Source organism: Photinus pyralis, unplaced genomic scaffold (genome assembly GCF_008802855.1).
Source record: "Photinus pyralis isolate 1611_PpyrPB1 unplaced genomic scaffold, Ppyr1.3 Ppyr1.4_LG1, whole genome shotgun sequence".
Lineage (NCBI taxonomy): Eukaryota > Metazoa > Arthropoda > Insecta > Coleoptera > Lampyridae > Photinus > Photinus pyralis.
The window spans coordinates 5116110-5139282 of record NW_022170249.1 but is presented as its reverse complement, the minus strand read 5'-3'; the positions used below and the strand labels follow the sequence as shown (position 1 = coordinate 5139282).

At 40.9% G+C, this 23173-nt stretch overlaps 2 protein-coding genes across 2 annotated transcripts; both read left to right on the top strand.

The window, feature by feature from the left end:
- Positions 1–480: 480 nt before the first annotated feature.
- On the top strand, positions 481–1870 carry LOC116167205 (piggyBac transposable element-derived protein 4-like). The gene is made up of 2 exons (XM_031482508.1): positions 481–708; positions 1064–1870. The coding sequence occupies exons 1-2, from the start codon at positions 481–483 to the stop codon at positions 1868–1870; spliced, it is 1035 nt and encodes a 344-aa protein (XP_031338368.1).
- Positions 1871–21075: 19205 nt separating this feature from the next.
- On the top strand, positions 21076–22815 carry LOC116178423. Its single transcript, XM_031497916.1, has 4 exons — positions 21076–21636; positions 21691–21956; positions 22011–22561; positions 22691–22815. The coding sequence occupies exons 1-4, from the start codon at positions 21119–21121 to the stop codon at positions 22736–22738; spliced, it is 1383 nt and encodes a 460-aa protein (XP_031353776.1). The 5' UTR covers positions 21076–21118; the 3' UTR covers positions 22739–22815.
- Positions 22816–23173: the final 358 nt, after the last annotated feature.

Genomic DNA, 23173 nt, shown 5'->3' with positions numbered 1-23173 from the left:
GCTATTAAGATAACAAGAGTTCAATTAAAAACATCAGAACAAAGTGACTTATTAACCCCAGAGTACACGCGCCACGCTCATTATGACCGGTTCGTCTGGAAATTTTATGTGGGGCCTTTTGTAGGAAAAGGAGGGATTTACAGCGCTAGGAATGCTTATTGTGGGTTGTCCTTGACGTGCCAGTGTCATATTCAGTCAGTTTTAAGCGTGCATAGCCATTTTATCGTCGATTTAATTGAGCGTTCTACAAACCCGGTGCTTTCGACAATAGCGCGTGTTGTTTAGGAAGGAAGGTGTTTTGTGCAATTGAGATAGTTATCATCACTTATTTTGTTTTATTCTTCGTAGATTTTGGTAAGTACGCGTAAACAATTTATAGAAGTTAAATTTTAGATATATTAGAATTTCAAAATGATTAAAAATATTTTTTTTAGTGTGAAAATAATTTACGTATAACTTTGTGGTTTATATTTTCAAAATATGTCGTATTACGAAAAAGAGCAAAGACATCTTCTAGAACTCTGGAACGAACTCGAAGAAGAAGTGGTAGGCGGTTCCGATGATGAAGAAGATGTGCAGGAAGACTTTGGAGAAACTAGCAATCACGAATCTGAGTTCGAGCTCTCTGAAGATGAAGAACTGAGTGAACAAAACATCAAGTCTGGTTTGTGTTTTATCGGTAAAGATAAAAACACTTTGTGGAGTAAGGTACCAGTAGTTTTATCAAAAACTAAAACCAAAGGAAAAAATGTTGTTACTCAAGCCGCCGGAGTTACTACGATCGCCAAAAATGCAAATACAGTTCTAGACTCTTATATTTTCCGGATTCTGTTCTGGAAAAAATAGTTGAATGCACTAACCGATATATTGCGAAAATTAGACCTCGTTACAGCAGAGCACGTGATGCAGCAGATACCGATGTGGTTGAGATCAAGGCCGTTTTGGGTCTCTTGTATTTGGCAGGGGTTCAGCGATCATCCCACATAAATTTGAGAGACTTATGGATGCAAGCGGTACAGGGGTAGAATATTTTCGACTTACTATGGGACTCAATCGTTTCCAGTTCATATTACGGGCTTTACGATTCGATAATGTGAATGATAGAGAATTTCGGAAGCAGTTTGATAAATTAGCTCCTATTAGAGAAATTTTCGATGATTTTGTGTACAGGTGCAAAACAAATTACAATGTTTCTGAATTGGTAACCATTGACGAAATGCTGGAGTCGTTTCGCGGCAGGTGTGCATTTCGTCAGTACATTCCAAATAAGCCTGCGAAATATGGGCTGAAAATTTTAGCAATGGTTGACGCAAGATCCTTTTATACACATAATTTGGAAGTGTACGTTGGGAATCGGCCGGATGGACCTTTCAAAGTGGACAACAGCGCTGCTGTTGTGGTAAAAAGGTTAATTCAGCCTATTTCGGGTACTGGGAGAAATGTGACGTGCGATAATTGGTTTACGTCAATACCTCTGGCGCTCGAGTTACTACAAAAACACAATTTAACCTTGGTAGGAACACTGCGGAAGAACAAACGTGAAATTCCTGAATTTTTTTCCGCAAAAATCAAGGAACGAAGAATAAATACGAGCATGTTTGGCTTTACTAAGGACATGACATTAGTGTCATATAAACCCAAACAAAATAAAATCGTTCTGTTGCTCTCAACGATGCATTATGCAGATGAAATCGATCAAGAGACGGGCGATGCTTGCAAACCTGCTATGATAACATTTTACAACAGCACGAAGGGAGGAGTGGACGAGTTGAAGGGCAATTATTCGGTGTCACGAAAAAGCAGCAGGTGGCCTCTTACAATATTTTTTTCGATGCTGAATATCGCAGGTATAAATAGTCAAATTATATAGCAAAAAAATACCACCGATTGCATGCCGCGTTGAAAATTTCTAAAACTGCTTGCAAAAGACCTTGTACTCCAAAAGACGCCTAGAGATTGTTACTCTGCCGCTAAATATCAAAAATCGAATAATGGAAATTTTACATGAGCCCAGTAAAGCAGCCGGTGAAGGGACAAGCCAATCAGCTGCTGGAAGATGTTATTTTTGTTCTTGGAAAAAAAAACAGAAAAACAAAAACGCAATGTGCCCAGTGCCAAAAATATATTTGTAGAGAACATACAACGGTATATTGTCCAACATGTATGGAACAAAAAGAATAACATATAACAAGTTTTATACTTTGTCATTACCCATTTGTTAGTTTTTATTTTTGTGTAATATGTAATCTTAGTGAGAGTTTTACTATTTTATGCTGTTTTCGTGTAACCGAAATTACTTTGTACGAAAAAACAATTTCTTAGCAAAATATTAAAGAAGAAGGTTTATAAGTATTAGTATTAATTTTTATCTGCTCAAAAAGAAGAATTTAGAGCGCAAAAAAACGACCCGGTCATTTAGACAATAGACGCGTGTTATAATGTAACTTTTTTCTACGCGTGTTCAGCCGGGTTAACAAAATAGGGTATAGTCCGGTTGAAAGGCTAATGTCACGACCTACCAGAACAGGAATTCCGTCAAATGTTTTGAAATACTTACCTAAAGTTCCAGAACAGGTTCCTGAGTTGATCAAAAAAACATCCTGTGCTCTAACTCCAAAAAGCTCCTCACATATGGATCCATCTGATGAAATTACCACTGTCCCAACTCCTAAAAAATCAGTAAATATGAATGCATCTGACAGGCCCAATAGTATATTAAGATACAAGTGTATAATCAAGTCTTTAAAGCACGCGCAACGAGTTTAAGGGCACGACGCAAAGCGGAGTGCCTTTAACGCTGCAAGTGCTTTAAAGACCAATTATACACGTGTATCTTATAGTATTTTTTATTATACCTGCAGTATAATTTAAAAATAGGAAATACAATGAAATCATATTGACGTTATACTCGAATACATGTTTAATTAAGTGGGCCATGGAAATGTCACTTGACGTTTGCTTATAAAAATTATCGTCTTTGTGAATTAAACGATTTCCGTTGAAAAAGATAATACACCGTCCATTAAATCGGTTGTTGTAAAATCTAAACAAACGTTGGTAGGTGTAAAATCCAACTCCAATAAAGCCTATTATAAAGAATATGAAAAGTTGTGTCCATGGATGAATAGGAAGTTACTTACGAATAGTCTTAAATTAAATGCATCGATAATGCTGGCATATATGAAGGAAATGTCAAAGGTATTTAAATCTTCTATCATTTGGTGCTTTCATTTAAAACTTCAAACAATGCTGTGATTAAAAATTGGAACAGATTTGGAAGCATACCCTAAATTACGCGCGTTTGTGAAAGCTTCAACCAAAGGATAGGTACAAAAGCCAAAGAAATGTTCTGCATTTACAGAAAGCGACCTAAGGGGATTTTTTATTTCATCCAGATGACAGTTCCAAATGTCATACTTGAAGTTTCGTTACTTAACAACTTTAAAGCACGTGTGTTTTAAAGGCCCTTTTTCGCACGCATTTGAGTGTTTAAAACGGAGATTGTGATTCAGGTATAATAAAATAGTATATTAAGATACAAGTGTATAATCAAGTCTTTAAAGCACGCGCAACGAGTTTAAGGGCACGACGCAAAGCGGAGTGCCTTTAACGTTGCAAGTGCTTTAAAGGCCAATTATACACGTGTATCTTATAGTATTTTTTATTATACCTGCCGTATAATTTAAAAATAGGGAATACAATGAAGTCATATTGACGTTATACTCGAATACATGTCTAATTAAGTGGGCTGGGTGTTCGTAATTTCACGATTGCCATGGAAATGCCACTTGACGTTTGCTTATAAAAATCATCGTCTTTGTGAATTAAACGATTTCCGTTGAAAAAGATAATACACCGCCCATTAAATCGATTGTTGTAAAATCTAAACAAACGTTGGTAGGTGTAAAATCCAACTCCAGTAAAGCCTATTATAAAGAATATGAAAAGTTGTTTTCCATGGATGAATAGGAAGTTACTTACGAATACAGTCTTAAATGCATCCATAATGCTGGCATAATATGAAGGAAATGTCAAAGGTATTTAAATCTTCTATATTTTGGTGCATTCATTCAAAACTTTAAAGCAATGCTGCGATTAAAAAGTGGAACAGATTCGGAAGCATACCCTAAATTACGCGCGTTTGTGAAAGCTTCAACCAAAGGATAGGTACAAAAGCCAAAGAAATGTTCTGCATTTACAGAAAGCGACCTAAGAGGATTTTTTATTTCACCCAGATGACAGTTTCAAAAGTCATACTTGAAGTATCGTTACTTAGCAACTTTAAAGCACGTGTGTTTTAAAGGCCTTTTTTCGCACGCATTTGAGTGTTCAAAACGGAGATTGTGATTCAGGTATAATAAAAAAATAATTATGGTTCCTTTTTAATTTAGATCTGCCCTTCACTAAACTAAAGCACGCATTTCTTTGCGGATTGTCGAAGTTTTTTACCAAATACATATATTTCACTTCGGCTACTGTGTCCTCATGTACCAATCCGTCTGGGGATGCGCCAAGATAAACATACTCCATATCGACGAAGAGGAGGCAACGCTTTACCCGCTTTCCGGTAATGCGCTCATACTGACGTATCGTGTCCCCTTCGTGCATTCTTCCGAAGGCAGCTTTTGTTTGAAAGCAATCAATGTTATATAAGAGCTTTTTCACCAAATTGTGGCACGACGTGCTCGATCTTCTCTTAACAACTGCTCCGAAATTTGATGGTGTTAAATAGTTTTTACGCATTTCACGCCATAATTTTTTACCGTCAATTTGGTTCTGTGTCTCTGTGCTCTATTGAATTTCTATCTTCAACAGTTGCACCCCTGCTCTTCAATAGAGTTAAAATTTTTTCCTTGCCTTCGTTCATCGTCTATATCTTCTTTTGCTACATTTGGCCCATTGTCAATGTCAGGCCCACTATTCGACCGATCTTGAACCATTCGCCGTTTAGACGTTCTTGTTTCAATGGATCGTATCCACTTTCTTTTCCTTCTGGTAAAGATGGTGCTCATAACACTGGAGTCACGACCACTTTTTTATGTCTTCAGATGCCCATCAGGGCCTAAACTATTGAATAACGCCGCACTTGTTGGCCCTGTTGCTCTCGCTTGATAATTAAGAATTTTTGTATATGTATTGTAAAAAAACACGAGACACAAATGCAAATAGGTACTACCACTACTTATTTATTTATTTTACAAGAAGCATAAAGACCCATTTTTACGTACGTTTTTGTGTAGTCTGTAGTAAACATTACTGAAGTTGGCTTCGTGTTATTTAGTGCGCGGTTCAAACACAGTTGTCAAATACTATACTAAAAAACTCCATTTTTAAGTTGTAACAAAATCTCAACTTTGCAAGTTGTTTTTTTTTTCTATGAAGATCTCCATTATCTGGTTCTGCTTTATGACTAAAGAATGTATAAAAGAACCACGAATTTTTTTTATTGTAAACAACAATAAAAAATTTTCGTGGTTCTTTTATACATTCTTTAGTCATTTGTAGGTTGTATATTCCTACCACATCTAGTAAATTAAGTAGGATAATATAGCTATCTTTGTTATTATAATACTTACAGATTCGGTGTAACTTGTGTAGTTTTTGTTGCTAATTGATATTCCGATGCGTTATTTTGAAAAAAAGAAATCGTTTTGTAGATACTTGGAAAAAAGTGAAAATCTTCATTTTGAAAAAGTTGCAAGATTCCACGATTCCAAATTGAATGGACGTAAAAAAAAAATTTTCAAAATGGCAGTTTTCAAGATATTGACATCAACTTCTTTACTTTAAATAGACGCCATATTGGATTTTTACTCAGGTTGATTGTTTTTTTTCTCTTTCCAACCATGCGTAACAAGTTATATAGGTACTGCACATTGTAACTATTCTTCGGCTTATCATCATTTACAACTGGTATTAGTAATTACCGCTACAGTTAATGCGAGTCAAGTATGGTCAAATAATCGCAGTAGCATTCGAGACACAACCCGAAGAGTACTTAAAAGGTACAGGCATTATTTAAAATCATTATCTTCTTGGGGAAGAAAGAATTACAAAATATGTTACCAATATTTAAACTTGCTACTTGTGGTGGTGATGGTAGTTCATTGTCGATGTATTTTTTCAACCATTTGGTAGGCGCAACACTAATGTATTCGTTTCCTTCAGACTCGAATCCCAAAACGCAAAGTGGTATACCCGATCTGCTCTTGAGCATTGCAGAACGATTCACACGCGCTTGCCAATAACGAATTCGTATTGCGAGTTGGCGTTTGTCATTCGCCAGAAGAACAATAAATAAATAAATAACCAAACCCTCCATAGCAAATTTCATTAGTAGGGCTGGTTCTGGACTAGCCACTTCCCAATCAGCAAAGAAACGTTAAAAAAACATTTTTTTAAATGTTTTTCAAATATTGCAGAAACGTGACAAAAATCTGTTAATGGCCAAAAACGTTGTGACTGCAATATTTCAAAAACGTTTTGAAAATGTATGCAAAATATATATGAAAATATTTTTAGAATATCAAAAAATGTTTAAAAAACAAGTGAAAACATATTTTTAAAATGTAGAAAGAATGTTTGAGAAATGACTGCTGTTACGCCCACCAATGCAACTACTAACATAATCACCCGCCAAAACAGACGCGCCAAACCTTACAGGCACCTGTTTACCAATAACCCGCAGCAGTCGTAAGAGTACGGAGCGCCCGATCTACCCCAAGCTGTAGATGCCCGCGCACCCACTACTTAAACCCAGCGCTAGAGGACCACACCTGAAAACCTACCACTTGCAAATATGCACGACTAGTATAAGAAACTTCGCCACCCTTCTATTGGCATCTTCTCTCGCAAGATCGCATCTGAACCTAAACGTTCAGCACAACTTCACCACCGTTTCTCCTTGCTTCTTCCCGTAAGAACAAGGGCGATCGTGGAACTAAATACAAGTGCGCTGTTACAAGTGTGTGACGTGTACATAGACCCTAACTCTTAGCTCACGAACCCCATAAACTTTTGTCTTTGTTGTACATATGTGTATATACTTTTATGTTCTAGTTCCTAATAAAGTGCGAGTTCTTTAACGTGTACATATTATTGCTAAATACGAGACCAACAAGTGGCGCCCAACCACAGTGGTGCTAAGAAAATTCAAAACGCCTTCCACAACAAGAAGCAACGCCAAGAAAATGCCGGACTGCAACAGCACACTTTTCATCATGACCAGCGACATGTTAAAGGAGCTGATCCAATCCCTCGACTCCACCAGGACGACCTACAGCGGATCCTTTGCAAAGTGCACCGCCAGATTCGAAGGGAAAAGTGACGCCGAAGCATTCGTGGACAGTATCACTACCTACAAGAGTTGCACGGCCATCTCCGAGGAAAATGCGCTGACAGGTATGTCAATGTTATTAGAAGGAGATGCAGCTACTTGGTGACAAGGGATGAAGCGGACAGTCAGCAAATGGGACGACGCCACCGCCCTTCTGCTCAAAACGTTCGGTCCAACCAAACCACCGCACCGGCCCTTCCGAGACCTCTTCAACGGCGAACAAGGGCCAACCGACCCCACCGAACTATTCATAGCGAAGAAGAGAGCCATCTTGTCACACATCGAGGAGGAAATCAGTGAATCTATACAACTACACATGGTGTACGGTAGGGTGGAGCGCTCTTATAGGTGACAAAAAATTTTTTTAAAGATACTAATTTATAATAGTAAAAAAAAGATGCTATATTAGTTCATGTAGAAGACCACAATTTCTTTTAAAATTTGAATAAAATATTCTGCCCTCTACCACCCTAAAGAGATGTGGTATGATAATCAATTATTTAAGTTAAAACTGGAATAAAGATTGCATAATAGGTACCAAATTTATATTATTTAACGAAGTACAATCGCATTTAAGTATTTTGTCAACTCCACCCCTACTCTACATCATGGGACAGTGGAATTGCGAAGCACTTGTCTGTTCCCCCATTTAGCCTGGCGCGCATAATTGCAAGTGAATTAGTTCGTCGCCATTCTCTGGCTAAGAATGCTCCTTAGATTTATCTAAACTAAATCCTGGAAAACTAGCTCATTCACGATGGCTCACTACAGTCAATAGAATACTGCGGCTTTACGTTGCTACTGAAAACCCTAGTTCCAATTTGCTGGAGTTTATCCAAAAAGTGTATGGGCCAATGTGGTTTGAAATTAAATTTAAGCCATCTTTCAAAAATGGTGCCAAGAATGTGTGGACTACCATCCGACGGAGCCGTTATTTGGGACCAGAGCTAAAAAATGTCATTTATCCAGTTATCCAACAAAACGCTTATTTTTTGCACCCTGAAAACCTTCTTATTTGTATACTTGCAGACGATCGTGTCCATATCAAAGAACTAGCACTTAGGCGTATTTTAAAAGCTAGAACGGTCAATAATATACAGTTACGCCCTGCCAAGCGGTAGCATCGCCGCCATACCGATTAAACGCCGCCAAGCAACAAATCCTGCAGGCCGAGTTGTCGCACATGCTCGACAACGATATAATAGAAGAGTGCGAATCCGCATGGGCCTCGCCAATGGAGACGGTGCCCAAACCAGACGGACCCACTCGTCTATGCATTGACGATCGAAAGCTAAATGCTGTCACAATCACCGACAATTATCCTCTGCCATGCATGGACGACCTGCTCCACGCCGCCCGCGGACCCATGATGTCCACCATCGATCTGCAGGCCGGCTATTGGCAAGTCGCTGTCGACCCTGCTGATAGGGACAAAACTGCCTTCATATCTTCATTGGGCCTACACCGCTTTAAAAGGATGGCATTCGGACTCCGCAACGCCCCCGCCACCTTCCAGCGACCCATAGATCGCGTGAAAGCCCAGCTGGTCGGCATAACGCTATTCGCATACGTGGACGACATAATCGTCCTGTCCAAGGATTTCCCAACTCACCTCCACGACCTCGAAACACAAACTTCAGATAACAGTGCGGATAATCCAAGTACAAGCGCTGCTCAACCGGAAGCAACAGGTGGAGGTGAGGAAATCGCATCCGAAGAACGCACACCAAAGAGGGCGAAAAAACAGTCTTTAGTTACAAGCTTTCTTGTAAACACCAAGCCAATTTCAATCGCCAAATCAAAAGAATTGGATAAACAATTAATAAAAGTGATAGTCAAAGAATATCACCCATTTAGTGTTGTTGAAGACAAGGAATTTAAAAAATTTGTACAGATGTTATGTCCAGGATATAAATTACCAAGCCGTAAAACAATTTCTTCCAGTTTGATTCCACAATTTTATCACGGAAAAAACAATGCAGACCAAAATCCAGGAGGCATGTGCCGTTTGTTTAACTACGGATGGGTGGACTTCCCGCAACAACGAAACAACTACAAAAGAGTGGGGGCTTGATAACAAAATTGCGGCTTAGTAACTGAAAAGTGATAATGCAGCAAACATTGTGGCAAAATTTTTAAATAATGTATGTATAACGTTGCATATTATATGCTGATGATGCTACCCTTCTAGTTGGCGCTAAAAATTTGTACGATACCATCACTAAATCGAAGGATTTACTCAATAGAACAACGAATTGGTGTCGAGAAAATAAATTGAATATCAATTTAAACAAAACCGTCCAAATGACATTGTCATTGAAACCCCATAATACAGTTAATGTACAGTTTGTAAAGTTTCTTGGAGTGCTGATTGACCCCAAGTTAAATTTCGGTGCATATGCCGATTATATTACAAAAAAGGTGTCTAGCAATTTGTATGTTTTGCGCAGACTGACAAACGTCGTCACGTCTGAAGTGTTAAAAGCTGCTTACTTTGCCTTAATTCAGTCTCATGTGTCCTACTGCATAATACTCTGGGGTCATACTCCTTGCTGGCGAACTCTATTTAGACTACAACGCAAAGCTGTTAGAATAATATCTCGACTACCTTACAGATCTGAATGTCAACAAGCATTCGTCAGGTTAAATATTTTAACCCTTCCCTGTCTTTTTGTACTGGCTTGTCTTTGTTATGCTAAACAAAATATTTCCCTGTATACGCTACAATCTGATGTACATACACATAATACTCGTTTTAAGGACAATATATGTGTTCCTTTCTGTCGCTTGTCAAAAACTCAAAATGGATCTGAGTTCTGGGCCAAACAATTTTATAACCACGTTCCGGATACAATTAAAATACTAACTCCTAGAGACTTCAAAAATAAAATTAAAAGGTTCCTCAATGATAAAGCGCTCTACTCGTATGAAGAGTTCCTAAAGTGTGATTTTGTTTGTTCTCGTTAACTTATAATTATAATCGTATATAGTTTCTATCTAGTTAATTTATGTAAATTCTATTGTTGATGTTGACGAATGCACATGCACATGTGTATAAAACATGAATAAATGTTATTATTATTATTATTATTGCTGGAGATTCGGGAAATGGCGGAAACAATTATTGAGTAACTAAATGTTAGGTTTAAGGACATTCAAAGCAATCCTTTGATAAGCCAAGCTACACTCCTTGATCCCCGCCGTTGCCAAGCTGAAGCAAGCAATAAGCGCTATTAACGTAGCTGTCTCAGAAAATGTAGTAATTGAACCTATTCCTGATAAACGTTCCACTAGCTCTTCGATTTGGGATGACTTCGATCAAGAAGTGACAGATTTGTCTACTACTACTAATCCAACTGCTGCCGGTATCGTCGAAGTAGACAAATATCTACAAGAACCGTTGATACCTCGGACAGCAGATCCTCTTTTGTGGTGGAACCAAAGACAACGAGGTTTACCCAAGATTATATGAAAAGGTAAAAAAACGAAAATGCATTATCGCCACATCTGTGTCGTGCAAGAGAATTTTCTCGAAAACTGGACAAATAATATCAGAAAGGAGAAATTCATTAAAACGTCAAAAGTTTCGCAAATTGTTTTTTTGGCACATAACTTGGAATAAATTTGATGAACAACCTTGGTTTTATTTTATTTCATTAACAGTTATTAACAAATATATTTTTTTAGGCACAATACGAGATAACAATGATTTTCTGCAACTGTTAACAGATTTTATTGTTTGCATTTCGTGCAAGCATTTGTTTTTATCGAATCCCATTCCAAAATTTTATTTTTATGCTTCACATTCACCGGGTGTGCTTCCTTGCCTACTACGTAGGTACGTATATAAGCTTATAAACTTTCAATTGTGTTCTCAAAGGGTAAAATCACAGCAACGTGTATTATATAATAAAATCAAGAAATTGCATTGCAGGAAATTTCAAAATGACAAATCGCGAGCTGCTTATTGCATTGGGAATGGGAAGAAACGAGAAAAAAAAGACACCCGACGGCTCCCGCCCGAGTCGGAAATCGTAAAAGCGATTGCCCTTGCCTAGCCGGGCATGCCGGCTGCCGTTTACTGCATTGCTTATACATTTATTTCACATCTTGCTATATTTTGAAATATTCCTACAATATTTTCCGTGGGTGGCTACAAATATTTTGTGAAGGTAATTTGAATGTTATTACGATGTTTAATAAACATCTGGAAAGTTTAAAAAATGTCCTCAACACATTAAATAGTGTATGTATGTATGTTTTGCAAAACAAAATAATACTTGCACTAGTCAAAAACAACAAACATCAATACATTGAAGATAACTACATCTAATTACTAATTAAATTAAGGTAGGTATAGTAATCTTAAGGAATTCCTCAACAGAGTAGAAAGCCTTTTCCTTAAGGAATTTCTTAACCTTCAGTTTAAAACTCGGAAATGCTAACTCTTTTAAATCATTTGGCAGGTGATTGAAACAATTTATATATATATATATATGTTTTATATATATATATATATATCTATATATCTACAAGTAAACGGAAATTTATAGGTGGTGAAAATGCTCATATATGCTCATTAGCATAACATCCAAGTTTTTTTATTTTAAATATACCCCAATCACAGCCTGGACTGTCCCTCTTTGTAATTGCTTCAATTATTTTATTTCTGTTTTTTATAGAAGGCCAAAATCCTTCAGAGTTCCCAACAGTCCAGGTTTCGGGAACAAATTCCACACAATTCTCATCATGGAAATGGACAACTGCCCATGACATTTTTCTAACACATACGAGTATATGTAGAATGTATGTAAAAAAAAAGAAACTGGTGTTAATACAATGATATACCTAAGCATATTAAAACTGTGAAGGTTACAAAAGGAAAATTACATTAGTGTAAGAGAGGATATACCACAGCAGATTCTTCATTAAGAGGGAGAAACAATACTTTCTTCTTAATATCAGATATAAGATCAGATAATCTCGTCATTACCCCTAAGCAGACTAAGTGCATGTAATCTAAAGGAACACTTTTAATCATAATCATATAATGGTATCTCAGTTAAGATTAATTTACCATCCTCATTAACTTGCTGCCTAAATTCATTATCAGTACGACTTTTGTTATTTGTTTCTGGAAAACTCATCACATTATTTATAAAACAACCCTCTTGATTACACTTAGTGCAAGAAAAGTAAGCAGTGTGTCCTTTTATTGACAAAACAAATGACTTTGCTGGAGCATCACATATTAGCATGGATATCTTAAAACTGTACCACTTATTGTTATCATAAAAACCATTCCTTGTTAAACTTGTGGCTTCATCTACCAAGTGAGCCCGTGAAAATTATGTGTAATGAAATCCTGGCTATATAGAATTTCAAAGGTTTGTACGAAATGAAATAATAGCGATTTTGCATATTCTCTTTGCCCGGCATCCTTGCACCCACCATTACTGCACAAAATGGACATTGCTACATGAAGTGTAAGGAAGTTGTTAAATTTATCACCATTAAGCACATCTTTTAAAACAACAGGACCAAAATATAACAAAAATGTTCTAAATTCTTTTGCTTAAAACCTATGAACAGTTTTCAAGTCTCTGGGTTTTCTGGCAAACTCACACGTTATACATTTGCTTAACATAAAGACTAGAAATAACAGAAATATTGGTATATCCTGTTGAAACCAATAAATTCCAACTTTTTATTTGTGTGAAGCGCTACTAAATACAGTGTGTACTTTTTCGACGGGCCATATAAAAAAGTATAGTTTGTGATAAATTCTCCGAATCGTACTGTTACAAGTATTAAGGAAGTATGGTGTGGGGGAAGCTGCGCTTAAATGGATCTACAATTACTTGAGTAGCCGTACAGCACAGGTCCTCATTGAAGATACCTGGTCAAATTCTTTCGTAATAAGATCAGGAGTACCACAAGGCTCTCATCTTGGTCCTCCACTGGCTTTCATTAACGATATTTCATCAGTATTTATATCTGAACATGCGCTTTTCGCCGACGATCTCAAGATATACAGGGCTATTGGTGGTATCAATGACACTGCAATGCTACACCAAGACTTGGTGTAATTAGAACTCTGGGTGTTAAACAACGACTTGCAGCTTAATGTGAATAAATGTTCCACTATTTGTTTTTCAAAAAAATACAGTCCTTCTGAGCCGAATTACTACCTTGGTGGTCAGTTATTAGATAGTGTCGACTCCATCAGAGAGTTAGGCATCATACTGGACAAGAAATTAAATTTTCACCTCCATTACGACCAAGTGACATCGAAGGCAAGTAAAATGCTTAGACTTCTTAAACGCCAGTGTAACGATTTCCGTAGTATAACAGCTCTAAGGACACTATACTTCTCGCTTGTGAGATCCCATTTGGACTACTGTTCCGTTATATGGTTTCCCACATCAATCGCCTACAGCGTATTCAATCGAGTTCTTTGCGCATGATGAAGTTCAAACTATCATTAAATGGGATACATATAGATTCGACTGAACATGTTGGAATATTCCTCGATATTCAACCTCTTAAACAAAGAAGGGCATTTCTTACTTTGACTTTCGGGTATAAATTACTGAATGGTCACCTAAACTCTGCTGATATTTTATCAAAAATTAACATCAGGGTTCCACAACGTTTCGTCCGTACCATGCCCCTACTGCAAACTAGGCACAACCGAACGCTGTATTTCCGGAACAGTCCATTGGATCGGATGGTTGGCCTAATCAATGAGTTCAGTGTGAGTATTGACTTTTTCAGTCCCACTATTTTCTCGTTTAAACGTAGTGTTACTATCGAGGTTAATATTAAATAACCATGTTTTTGTTATTTTAATGTGTTTTATAAGTTTGTTTCTTACTTTTTACTTTGTAAAATGCCTATGGCGTAAATAAAGTTATTATTATTATTATTTAATCCCATCTAACATCCGCAATTCGTCATTTAAGAGTTCTATATCTTTGACCAAATTAGGGAAACTGAGCAATTGGAACAATTGATTGAACGGTACCACTAAGGGCTACTTTTGGATCAATATGTTTAGATTCTTCAGTATGTCATTTTCGAAATCAAAACGACTACGTATTTGATTCGATAGCTATGGAGAATTGAAGACAACGCTTCTTTAAAGATTGTATTTCATTATTGGTAATGCCTCTTTGTTTCATGTATAAATCACTTTTCGCGCCTACATAGATGATCTTCACATTTTAAATAATTGTCAGGGGAATTAACATATATCTTGAGAATATTGTCATATTTATTCAATATCTCAGGTTTTATAAAATTTTTCAAAATACATCTGTATAGATCAGACACGCGCCTGTGTAAAGTGTAAAGATACATACAAGTGTTGTAACATACCCTTAACGCCACCTCTCTCTCACCTACACAATCACGCCCACGCGCCCCTACAACTGTGTTAAGCGAACCCTAGATGTCACAGCCACAAAATCTAATAGGTCACGAGCTCGCGAAGACAGAATACGACGGACCCGGAACGGCAAGGAAGCAAGTTCGGTAAACCGGTTCCATACAGACGCTACGGTGGCTTATGGTATCCCGAGTGAACAACAGGTAACATCTCGACCGCTACCTGCTCGTGACAGTGCGACGTGAACGTTTGGACCTTTTGTATATTGTTAGTTGTTAAGAATTGTAAATATTGTCGGAACCTAACCCTGAAATAAATAGTCTTGTGCGTGGCGTGAGGAGTATTCTCTACCCATCGTCCCATCAAGTGGCGCCCAACTTTCGAGCCGATTTAATTTTTCTTTCCACAACGACGAAAACACGAGGACAAACTAAACGAGAGATGGCGGAAGGTAACACAACCACACCAATTACCTTCTCCATGGAGCAGCTGCAAGAGCTGTTAGCGCAGCTACGAGGGAACAGCAACGGGTCGTTCTCCAAATGCCAGGCACGCTTCGCGGGCAACCGAAACGACGACGTCCATTCCTTCGTAGACGCAATCAAGACATACAAGGACTGTGAACGAATCAGCGAGGAAAACGCGCTTCGAGGGTTCACCATGCTGCTACAGGGACCCGCAGGTACTTGGTGGCAAGGTGTAAAAAGCACCGTTACCACCTTACTGAAGGAAAATTTCGGGCCAGACCTCCCAACTCATCACATCCTCCGGAAATTCTTTGCTTCCGACCAGGGGGAGAAGGCGCCCACCGAAAGATTTATTAGCGAGAAACGCGCGCTAATAGCGAAGATCCCACGGGACGAGAGACCAAACGAGGCCTTCCAGCTCAGTATGATCTACGGATTGCTGCGGCCCCAGATTCGCAAGGACGTCCCCCGCAGTAAATTCGCCACCTTCGCCGAATTACTCACCGAGCTTAGGTTGCTCGAAGAAGACGCGTGGCTTGAGTCCGCCGCCACCAACACCTCCAGTAAGCCGTCGGACGCGCCGATGCCTGGAGACACCAAGAAAACACGTTGTGCATTCTGCCGCAACATGGGCCACACCCGCGACGAGTGCCGCAAGCGGAAGCGACAAGAGGCGACCACCAAATCTCCACCGCCACCGCTCAACAACGTCACCACGTCAACCGCCAAGCCGACGATCAGTTGCACCACCGACACACCAGAGACGACGACATTCTGCACTGCGAACGTGGAACCTACACCACGCAGTCGTCCGCTAGTAAAAATCGCTCTCGGTTCCATCAGTGGAAGTGCCGTCATAGACACGGGAGCCAAACAGAGCCTCGCTGGACACTCAATGTACCGGGTGCTCCGCCAGCAAGGGTATCCCTTCGTACCACAGACGATCAACCTAGTGTTGGCAGACGGCGAGAATAGACCACAGGAGGCGCTGTGCACCACAGTGCCAGTCCACCTCGAGAATAAGGTGGTACCAACAACCTTCTACGTCCTCCCTGGACAACACACACGAACTCTTCTCGGTATCGATTTCATCTACGACACCGGGATGGTTCTCGATCTACCCAGAGGAACGTACACATTCACGGACAGACCCGACGTACACTACAAACTCCTGGGAGAACCGGCGGAAGAATTCTTCGCGAGCTTCTGTCTGAGAGAGGCAGCCACCTCGCCTACACCCGCCAATGCAGCAATGCCGCCCCGAGAAGATCCGCGCTGGCTAAACGCGCAGTTTCGCCACCTCTTCGGGCCGGATCCTGACCCAAATCCCGAACCAGGACCCGCCGAGTACGATCCCGCGTCGGAATACTTCTGGGAGCTGTACGAGGACACACGCGACGTACCGCAGGACCTGTTTCCCCAGTCCCCACGACGACGCCGACGCCTCAACTCAACTCGACACGGTGGTGATACACGCCTTGGAGCTACGGCCGGATGAAGCAGTGGATCTCCCCGCGCCACAGCGCGACCAGCTCAACCGCCTGCTCGCCATCCACCACCAACTCTTCGCGGAAGAGATAAGTTCAACCCCTTATTATGAACACCGAATCGACACCGGCTCCAGCGCACCTGTCGCCGCACCACCATACCGCCTGCCACCAGCCAAGCGAGACCTACTTCAAAGGGAACTCACTCGCATGTTGGAATTGGGGGTAATAGAGGAGTGCGACTCCGCCTGGGCCTCCCCCGTCGTAATGGTTCCCAAACGAGACGGAGGCATAAGGGTGTGCATCGACTACCGCCGCCTCAATTCCCTTACCATCGCCGATAGTTACCCCTTGCCGAGGATGGATGACCTCCTCCACGCCGCGAGAGCACGTGTGATAAGCACGCTAGACCTACGCGCCGGCTACTGGCAAATCGTCGTACGCCCTGCGGATCGCGATAAAACAGCATTCGTCACTCCGTTTGGCCTATATCGGTTTAGGCAAATGACATTCGGTCTCCGGAATGCCCCCGCGAGTTTCCAGCGGTTGATCGACCGTTTTCGGACCGGCCTCACCGGTGTAACCGTGCTCGCGTACCTAGATGACATTATAGTGCTATCCGGAAGCGTAGAGCAACACCTGACGGACCTTGACGCAGTGTTTCACCGACTCGCGCTGTTCAAGTTACACGTTCGCCGCGAAAAGTGCCACTTCGCGTGTAGTCAAGGGCGTTACTTGGGTCACTTAATCACCCCCCAAGGAATCAGCGTCGACCCAGAGAAAACTAGCGCCATCGCCCGCCTAGGTACACCGCAAAACGTCAAACAACTGATGAGTTTCCTGCAGACCTGCTCCTGGTACCGCAAGTTTGTGGAAAACTTCGCCTCCATTGCTAAACCGCTGACATCCCTACTAAAAAAGGACGCGCCCTGGAAGTGGACCGAGCAACAGACGCAGGCTTTCGACGAGCTGAAGAAACGGCTAACAACCGCGCCCATCTTACGCCAAGTGGACCCCAGCCTACCCTTCACGCTCCGAACTGATGCCAGCGGCTACGCTCTGGGAGCCGTCCTATCCCAAGGCAATAAACATGAGGAGTGCCCGGTCGAGTACGCTAGCCGCCTCCTCAACCCCGCAGAGAGGAACTATTCCACCACGGAGCGGGAAGCACTCGCAATCGTGTGGGCCGTTGGAAAGTTCCGAGGATACATCGAAGGAGCACACACCACATTGGCAACCGACCACCAGCCGCTAAAGTGGCTCATGGCCATCAAAACGCCAACGGGGCGACTCGCCAGGTGGGCCCTCGCTCTGCAGCCCTTCAACCTCACCCTCCAGTATGTGCCCGGCCAGAGTAATGTCGTAGCGGACACTCTGTCTCGCCCACCATGTGCGCCTCACACGCAAGAAACGTGCCACGTCTGTACCGTCACCGTCGACATACCCAAGCGCCCCGCGAGCGAAATACGACGAGCACAGATGGCCGACCCTGAACTTAAGAAAATAGTGGAATGTTTCGAAACCTCTACGACTGGCACCCCAGAGGAATGCTCCCGATGGGCCGAGCGAGGCTACCTCATGAGTCAAGGGATCCTATACCGGTACTCGCCCGACTCCACCTCTGAGGACGCCCAACTAGTCGTGCCCGATACCGAACGAGAACAAGTGATGAAGGACTACCATGATGCCCCTACGGCAGGACATTATGGGAGCGAACGCACACACGACCTAATCGCCAGCCGCTACTACTGGGTCGGGATGCGGAAGTACATAGCGCAGTACGTCCGTAACTGCGTGGAATGCCAAAAATTCAAAGCCACAAACCTGAAACCCGCAGGGCTACTCCAGACACCCGCGGCCACCCAGCGATTCGAGCAGCTCTCAATCGACCTGTTTGGACCACTACCGCCAGGAACACGAGAGGAGCGGTGGATCTTCATCATCGAGGACGTAGCCTCTCGTTGGGTAGAACTGTTCGCCCTAAAAACGGCCCGATGCCCAGACCTGCGCCCAAACGCTGATAAGCGAAGTGTTCCTGAGATTCGGAGTACCTCGACGAATCATCAGCGACAACGGCACTCAATTCGTAAGTGCCATCATGCAACACGTGGCGTTTTGCCTCGACATCCGACAAGTGCTTACCCCGGTGTACCACCCGCAAGCAAACCCAGTCGAAAGGAAAAACCGCGATCTCAAGCCAAGACTCGCCATCCTAGTCCAAGGCAAGACACCAGAATGGCCAGAAATGTTACCGGCCATCCGCTTCGCCATGAACTCCAGTAAGAACCAGTCCACCGGTTACTCTGCCGCCTACCTCACCTTCGGGCGCGACCTAAGGACCAACGCGCTATCATACTCAGCGAAAACTTCCTCCCGGAAATAACCCCTCATCTGCTACGGCTCACCGAAACTCTAAGGAAGGCGCGAGAAACCCAGGAAATCCAGCAAGACCGAGCAAAAGACTACGCAGACCAGAAACGTCGGGACACCCCCGCATTCGCTCCAGGAGACCTAGTCCTCGTCAACGTGCACACCCTCAGTAATGCAGCTAAAGGCATATCCGCAAAATTGGCACCCAGGCGAGACGGCCCGTATCGCGTTCTGCAACAAGTTTCCGCAACCAGTTACGAAGTAGCTGACCCCGCAACTCCGGATCAGCCGATTGGCAAGTACCATGTGGCCGCACTACAGCCCTATCACGGAACGGAAAATCACCAACCCATGGGCTTGGTACGACGCAGAGGACGCCCCAGGAAAAAGCAATAGTCCTAGCCCCATCGTCGGGACGCCTGAATGGGCTAGAGGGGGAGAGTGTAACATACCCTTAACGCCACCTCTCTCTCACCTACACAATCACGCCCACGCGCCCCTACAACTGTGTTAAGCGAACCCTAGATGTCACAGCCACAAAATCTAATAGGTCACGAGCTCGCGAAGACGATTCACGGTCATTTCCCCGCCGACAAAATCCCGCCGGTGAACTGCCAGCCGGTGAAATGCCCGCCTGGTAAAAATCCCGCGCGGTAAATTTCCCGCTGAGAAAATGCCCGCCGTGACAAATCCCCGACGGTCAATTCCCCGGCGGTCAATTGACAAAAGACTTCCTGCGAGCAATCAGTAGGCAAGTTAACCACTATGTAATAATTTTAATATGACTAATAAATAATTCAATAATATAATTATGTCGATTTTAAAAAAATTATAAGATTTAAGATACCAATAGGTAGATTATTCCTCAGATATGCTAAAATTGCAATAGAAAGTTCCCTCCTGCGCTAATTAAAAAAATATTAAGAATATTGCTATTATAATATTAATAAGGCATATTACTCAGATATGTCCTAATGTGCTGAAATTAAAATAGAAAGTTTTCTCCCCCGATGATTGGAGCATTAGCTTTAAGACTAATGGCCTAATTATTATAAATAGGTAATTTTAAAATGGTCTGGATTTAATTATTCTTTTGCTTTGTGCGTGTGTGTGTTATTTGTAATAGATATGGCGTTACAGTTTTTAAAAAGTCAAAGAGGTAAGAGTTACTATTATTTATTTAATTCCTGCTGCATTCGTTATTATTTTTTATGGTTACTATTTTTGTTGTTTGGAGGAGTGTAAAGAAAGGTACAAACGAGGGGAAAACCACTTTGAATTTTTGTGTACATTTAGTTGAATTTTTTTTAATTTGCGTGAATTTTCTTGATTTGATTTTGAATTCTTCTTATGAAGTGCTCCATGAAACGTGTCCTGATTATTAAGTATATTACGTAGGTATATTGCCTATAAGAACACGTTTAATAGTTTATTATATTTTCTTTGGATTTAATGTTACAACATCTGAGATATACATGTTTTTAGCTCGGCCTGATGATGATTCGTTAGAATCGAAATCGATAGCCAAAGAAAATATAATAAACTATTAAACGTGTTCGTATAGTCAATATACCTACGTAATATACTTGATTTTGAATATTCTTGATTTCCATATAACTTGATGAATTTTGACAATGTCTGAATTTTTTGTATTTTATCTCGGAATTTTTGCTTATTTCATTTGAATTTTCAGGAATTATTTCGGAATTTTACAAATTTATCCTGATATTTTTTGTTTTAATTTTCGTAAAATCCTGTAATGTATGAGTGTAAGTCCCGGTATTATTGAATTGTAAAATTGGAAATACCTATGAAATAACCCAACTACGTATATTGTATTTTTTTTATTGCACCTACCAATTCAAAATTTAATTTAGAACCCGTCCAAAACCTAACAAAAAATTAATAGTATGAAATCCCTATAAATTTTTTGAATTTATCCGAATTTTTTCGAGTTTTTTTGAATTTCAATTTTTGTGTGCCTACACCTAATTGTATAGTTGTTTCCCCCTCGAGTACAAAATTTCTTTAGAGTGTAATCACAATTGATTTGTTTTTAGGTAAAGATATGCTCGTACTAGAAGGATATTTATTTGAGAAAGATAAAATGGCGGACGATGGTCGTATATTTTGGAAGTGTGTAGAAGCAAAGAAAGGGAAATGTTCAGCTAGACGGCATACTCTAAACGATGCAGTAGTTAAGTCATTGCTGGACCACAATCACGTTCCAGATATTGCTGCAATAGAAGCGAGGAAAGCAATTAATTCTATTAAAGAGCGCGCAAAGACAACAAGAGATGCCGGCTACGCTGTTATTGCTGTGGAATCCTCACAGTTACTCGAACCTGTTCAAGCTAAGTTACCGAATGTGGAATGCATCAAACGAACTATTAGGCGGCAACGACAACTTCAAGGGAACTATCCTGCAAATCCAAATTCACTGCGAGAATTGAACATTCCAGATGACATGCGTCTTATATGTGTGAATGGTCAGCAAGAACCATTTCTTTTGTTCGACAATGGGCCAGACACTGAACACCGAATATTAATCTTCAGTACCCAACGAAATTTGGAACTACTGGAAAGGTAAACCCTATGACCTCTTAGTTTATACGATAATCATGAATTTCTCATTTTCAGATGTGAACATTGGTATGCAGATGGTACCTTCAAAACCACGCCACCGCTCTTTACCCAAGTGTATACGATACACGGTGTGAGATTTAATACTTGTATACCATCAGTTTTCGTCTTACTGCCTGGTAAAAGTAAAGTTCTTTATCAAGAGATGATACAAGCACTAAAAGGACTTAGACCAAATTTAAAACCGTCTACCATAATGATAGACTTTGAACGTGCTGCAATTGAAGCGTTCCAAACGGAGTTCCCAGAAATATTGGTTAGAGGTGAGACTTATTGAAACAAAAAAAATTTCGTAAACCATTTTTTTTTTCAAATAGGGTGCTTCTTCCACTTGGGTCAGTGTATATGGAGGAAGGTACAAGAACACGGGAAAGCAGTACGTTACGCGAATGATGTTGAATTTGCTGTTCAAGTTAAGATGTTAACTGCAATATCGTTTTTACCTTTACATGATGTGGTTTTGGGATTCGAAGAACTCATGGACACAGAATATTACAGAAACGAAATCGACCTCCACCCTATATGCGACTACTTTGAAGATGTCTGGATTGGACGCCCACATAGAAATATCCGTAGACCGCCGTTATTTCAATATAATTTATGGAATTTCTATGACGCTACAAACAATGACCTTCCGAGAACTAACAACTCTGTTGAAGGTTGGCATCGTCGTTTTACAGAACTCATATCTGCTCAGCATCCAAGTATCTGGAGGTTTATTGCTGCAATAAAGGAAGAGCAACATATGAATGAAATCGCCATTTCCCACTATATCCAAGGACGAGACGGACCTCGACAGAAAAAAAAATATCGAGATTTAAATATTAGAATTAAAAATTGTGTAGCAAGGTACGACGCCAATGAAAAGGTAGCGTTTCTAAGAGGGCTAGCCCATAATTTAAATTTAAATGTTTGACGATGAAGATTATTATAATATTAAGTTATCTATAAGTAATTTCAATTAATTAATAAATTTTGTATTAGCAATCATTTTTAGTTTTTGTATCCATCAAAGAAGATAGAGAAAAAGGAAAAGTTTGTATAATAACATTCTAACAATGGCAAAGACGGGCAATTAGTTTACGCGGGCTATTTTTACGGCGGCCAAATGACCAAGGGGAATTTCTCCGGTCGGGAATATTACCGTACGGGGAAATTACCGGCGGGGAAATGACCGGCGGGATTATTGATTCGGGAAAATCACCGGACACGCGCGAAGACAGAATACGACGGACCCGGAACGGCAAGGAAGCAAGTTCGGTAAACCGGTTCCATACAGACGCTACGATGGCTTATGGTATCCCGAGCGAACAACAGGTAACATCTCGACCGCTACCTGCTCGTGACAGTGCGACGTGAACGTTTGGACCTTTTGTATATTGTTAGTTGTTAAGAATTGTAAATATTGTCGGAACCTAACCCTGAAATAAATAGTCTTGTGCGTGGCGTGAGGAGTATTCTCTACCCATCGTCCCATCAG

What these genes read in the sequence shown, in the direction of transcription:
- LOC116167205 (XM_031482508.1), top strand. Translation starts at nt 481, where the DNA reads ATGTCGTATTACGAAAAAGAGCAAAGACATCTTCTAGAACTCTGGAAC. An exon ending in AAAACACTTTGTGGAGTAAG is followed by an intron (nt 709 to 1,063) that starts GTACCAGTAGTT and finishes AATCGTTTCCAG; the next exon opens with TTCATATTACGGGCTTTACG.
- LOC116178423 (XM_031497916.1), top strand. Translation starts at nt 21,119, where the DNA reads ATGCTCGTACTAGAAGGATATTTATTTGAGAAAGATAAAATGGCGGAC. An exon ending in AATTTGGAACTACTGGAAAG is followed by an intron (nt 21,637 to 21,690) that starts GTAAACCCTATG and finishes TCTCATTTTCAG; the next exon opens with ATGTGAACATTGGTATGCAG. An exon ending in GGTACGACGCCAATGAAAAG is followed by an intron (nt 22,562 to 22,690) that starts GTAGCGTTTCTA and finishes AATCATTTTTAG; the next exon opens with TTTTTGTATCCATCAAAGAA.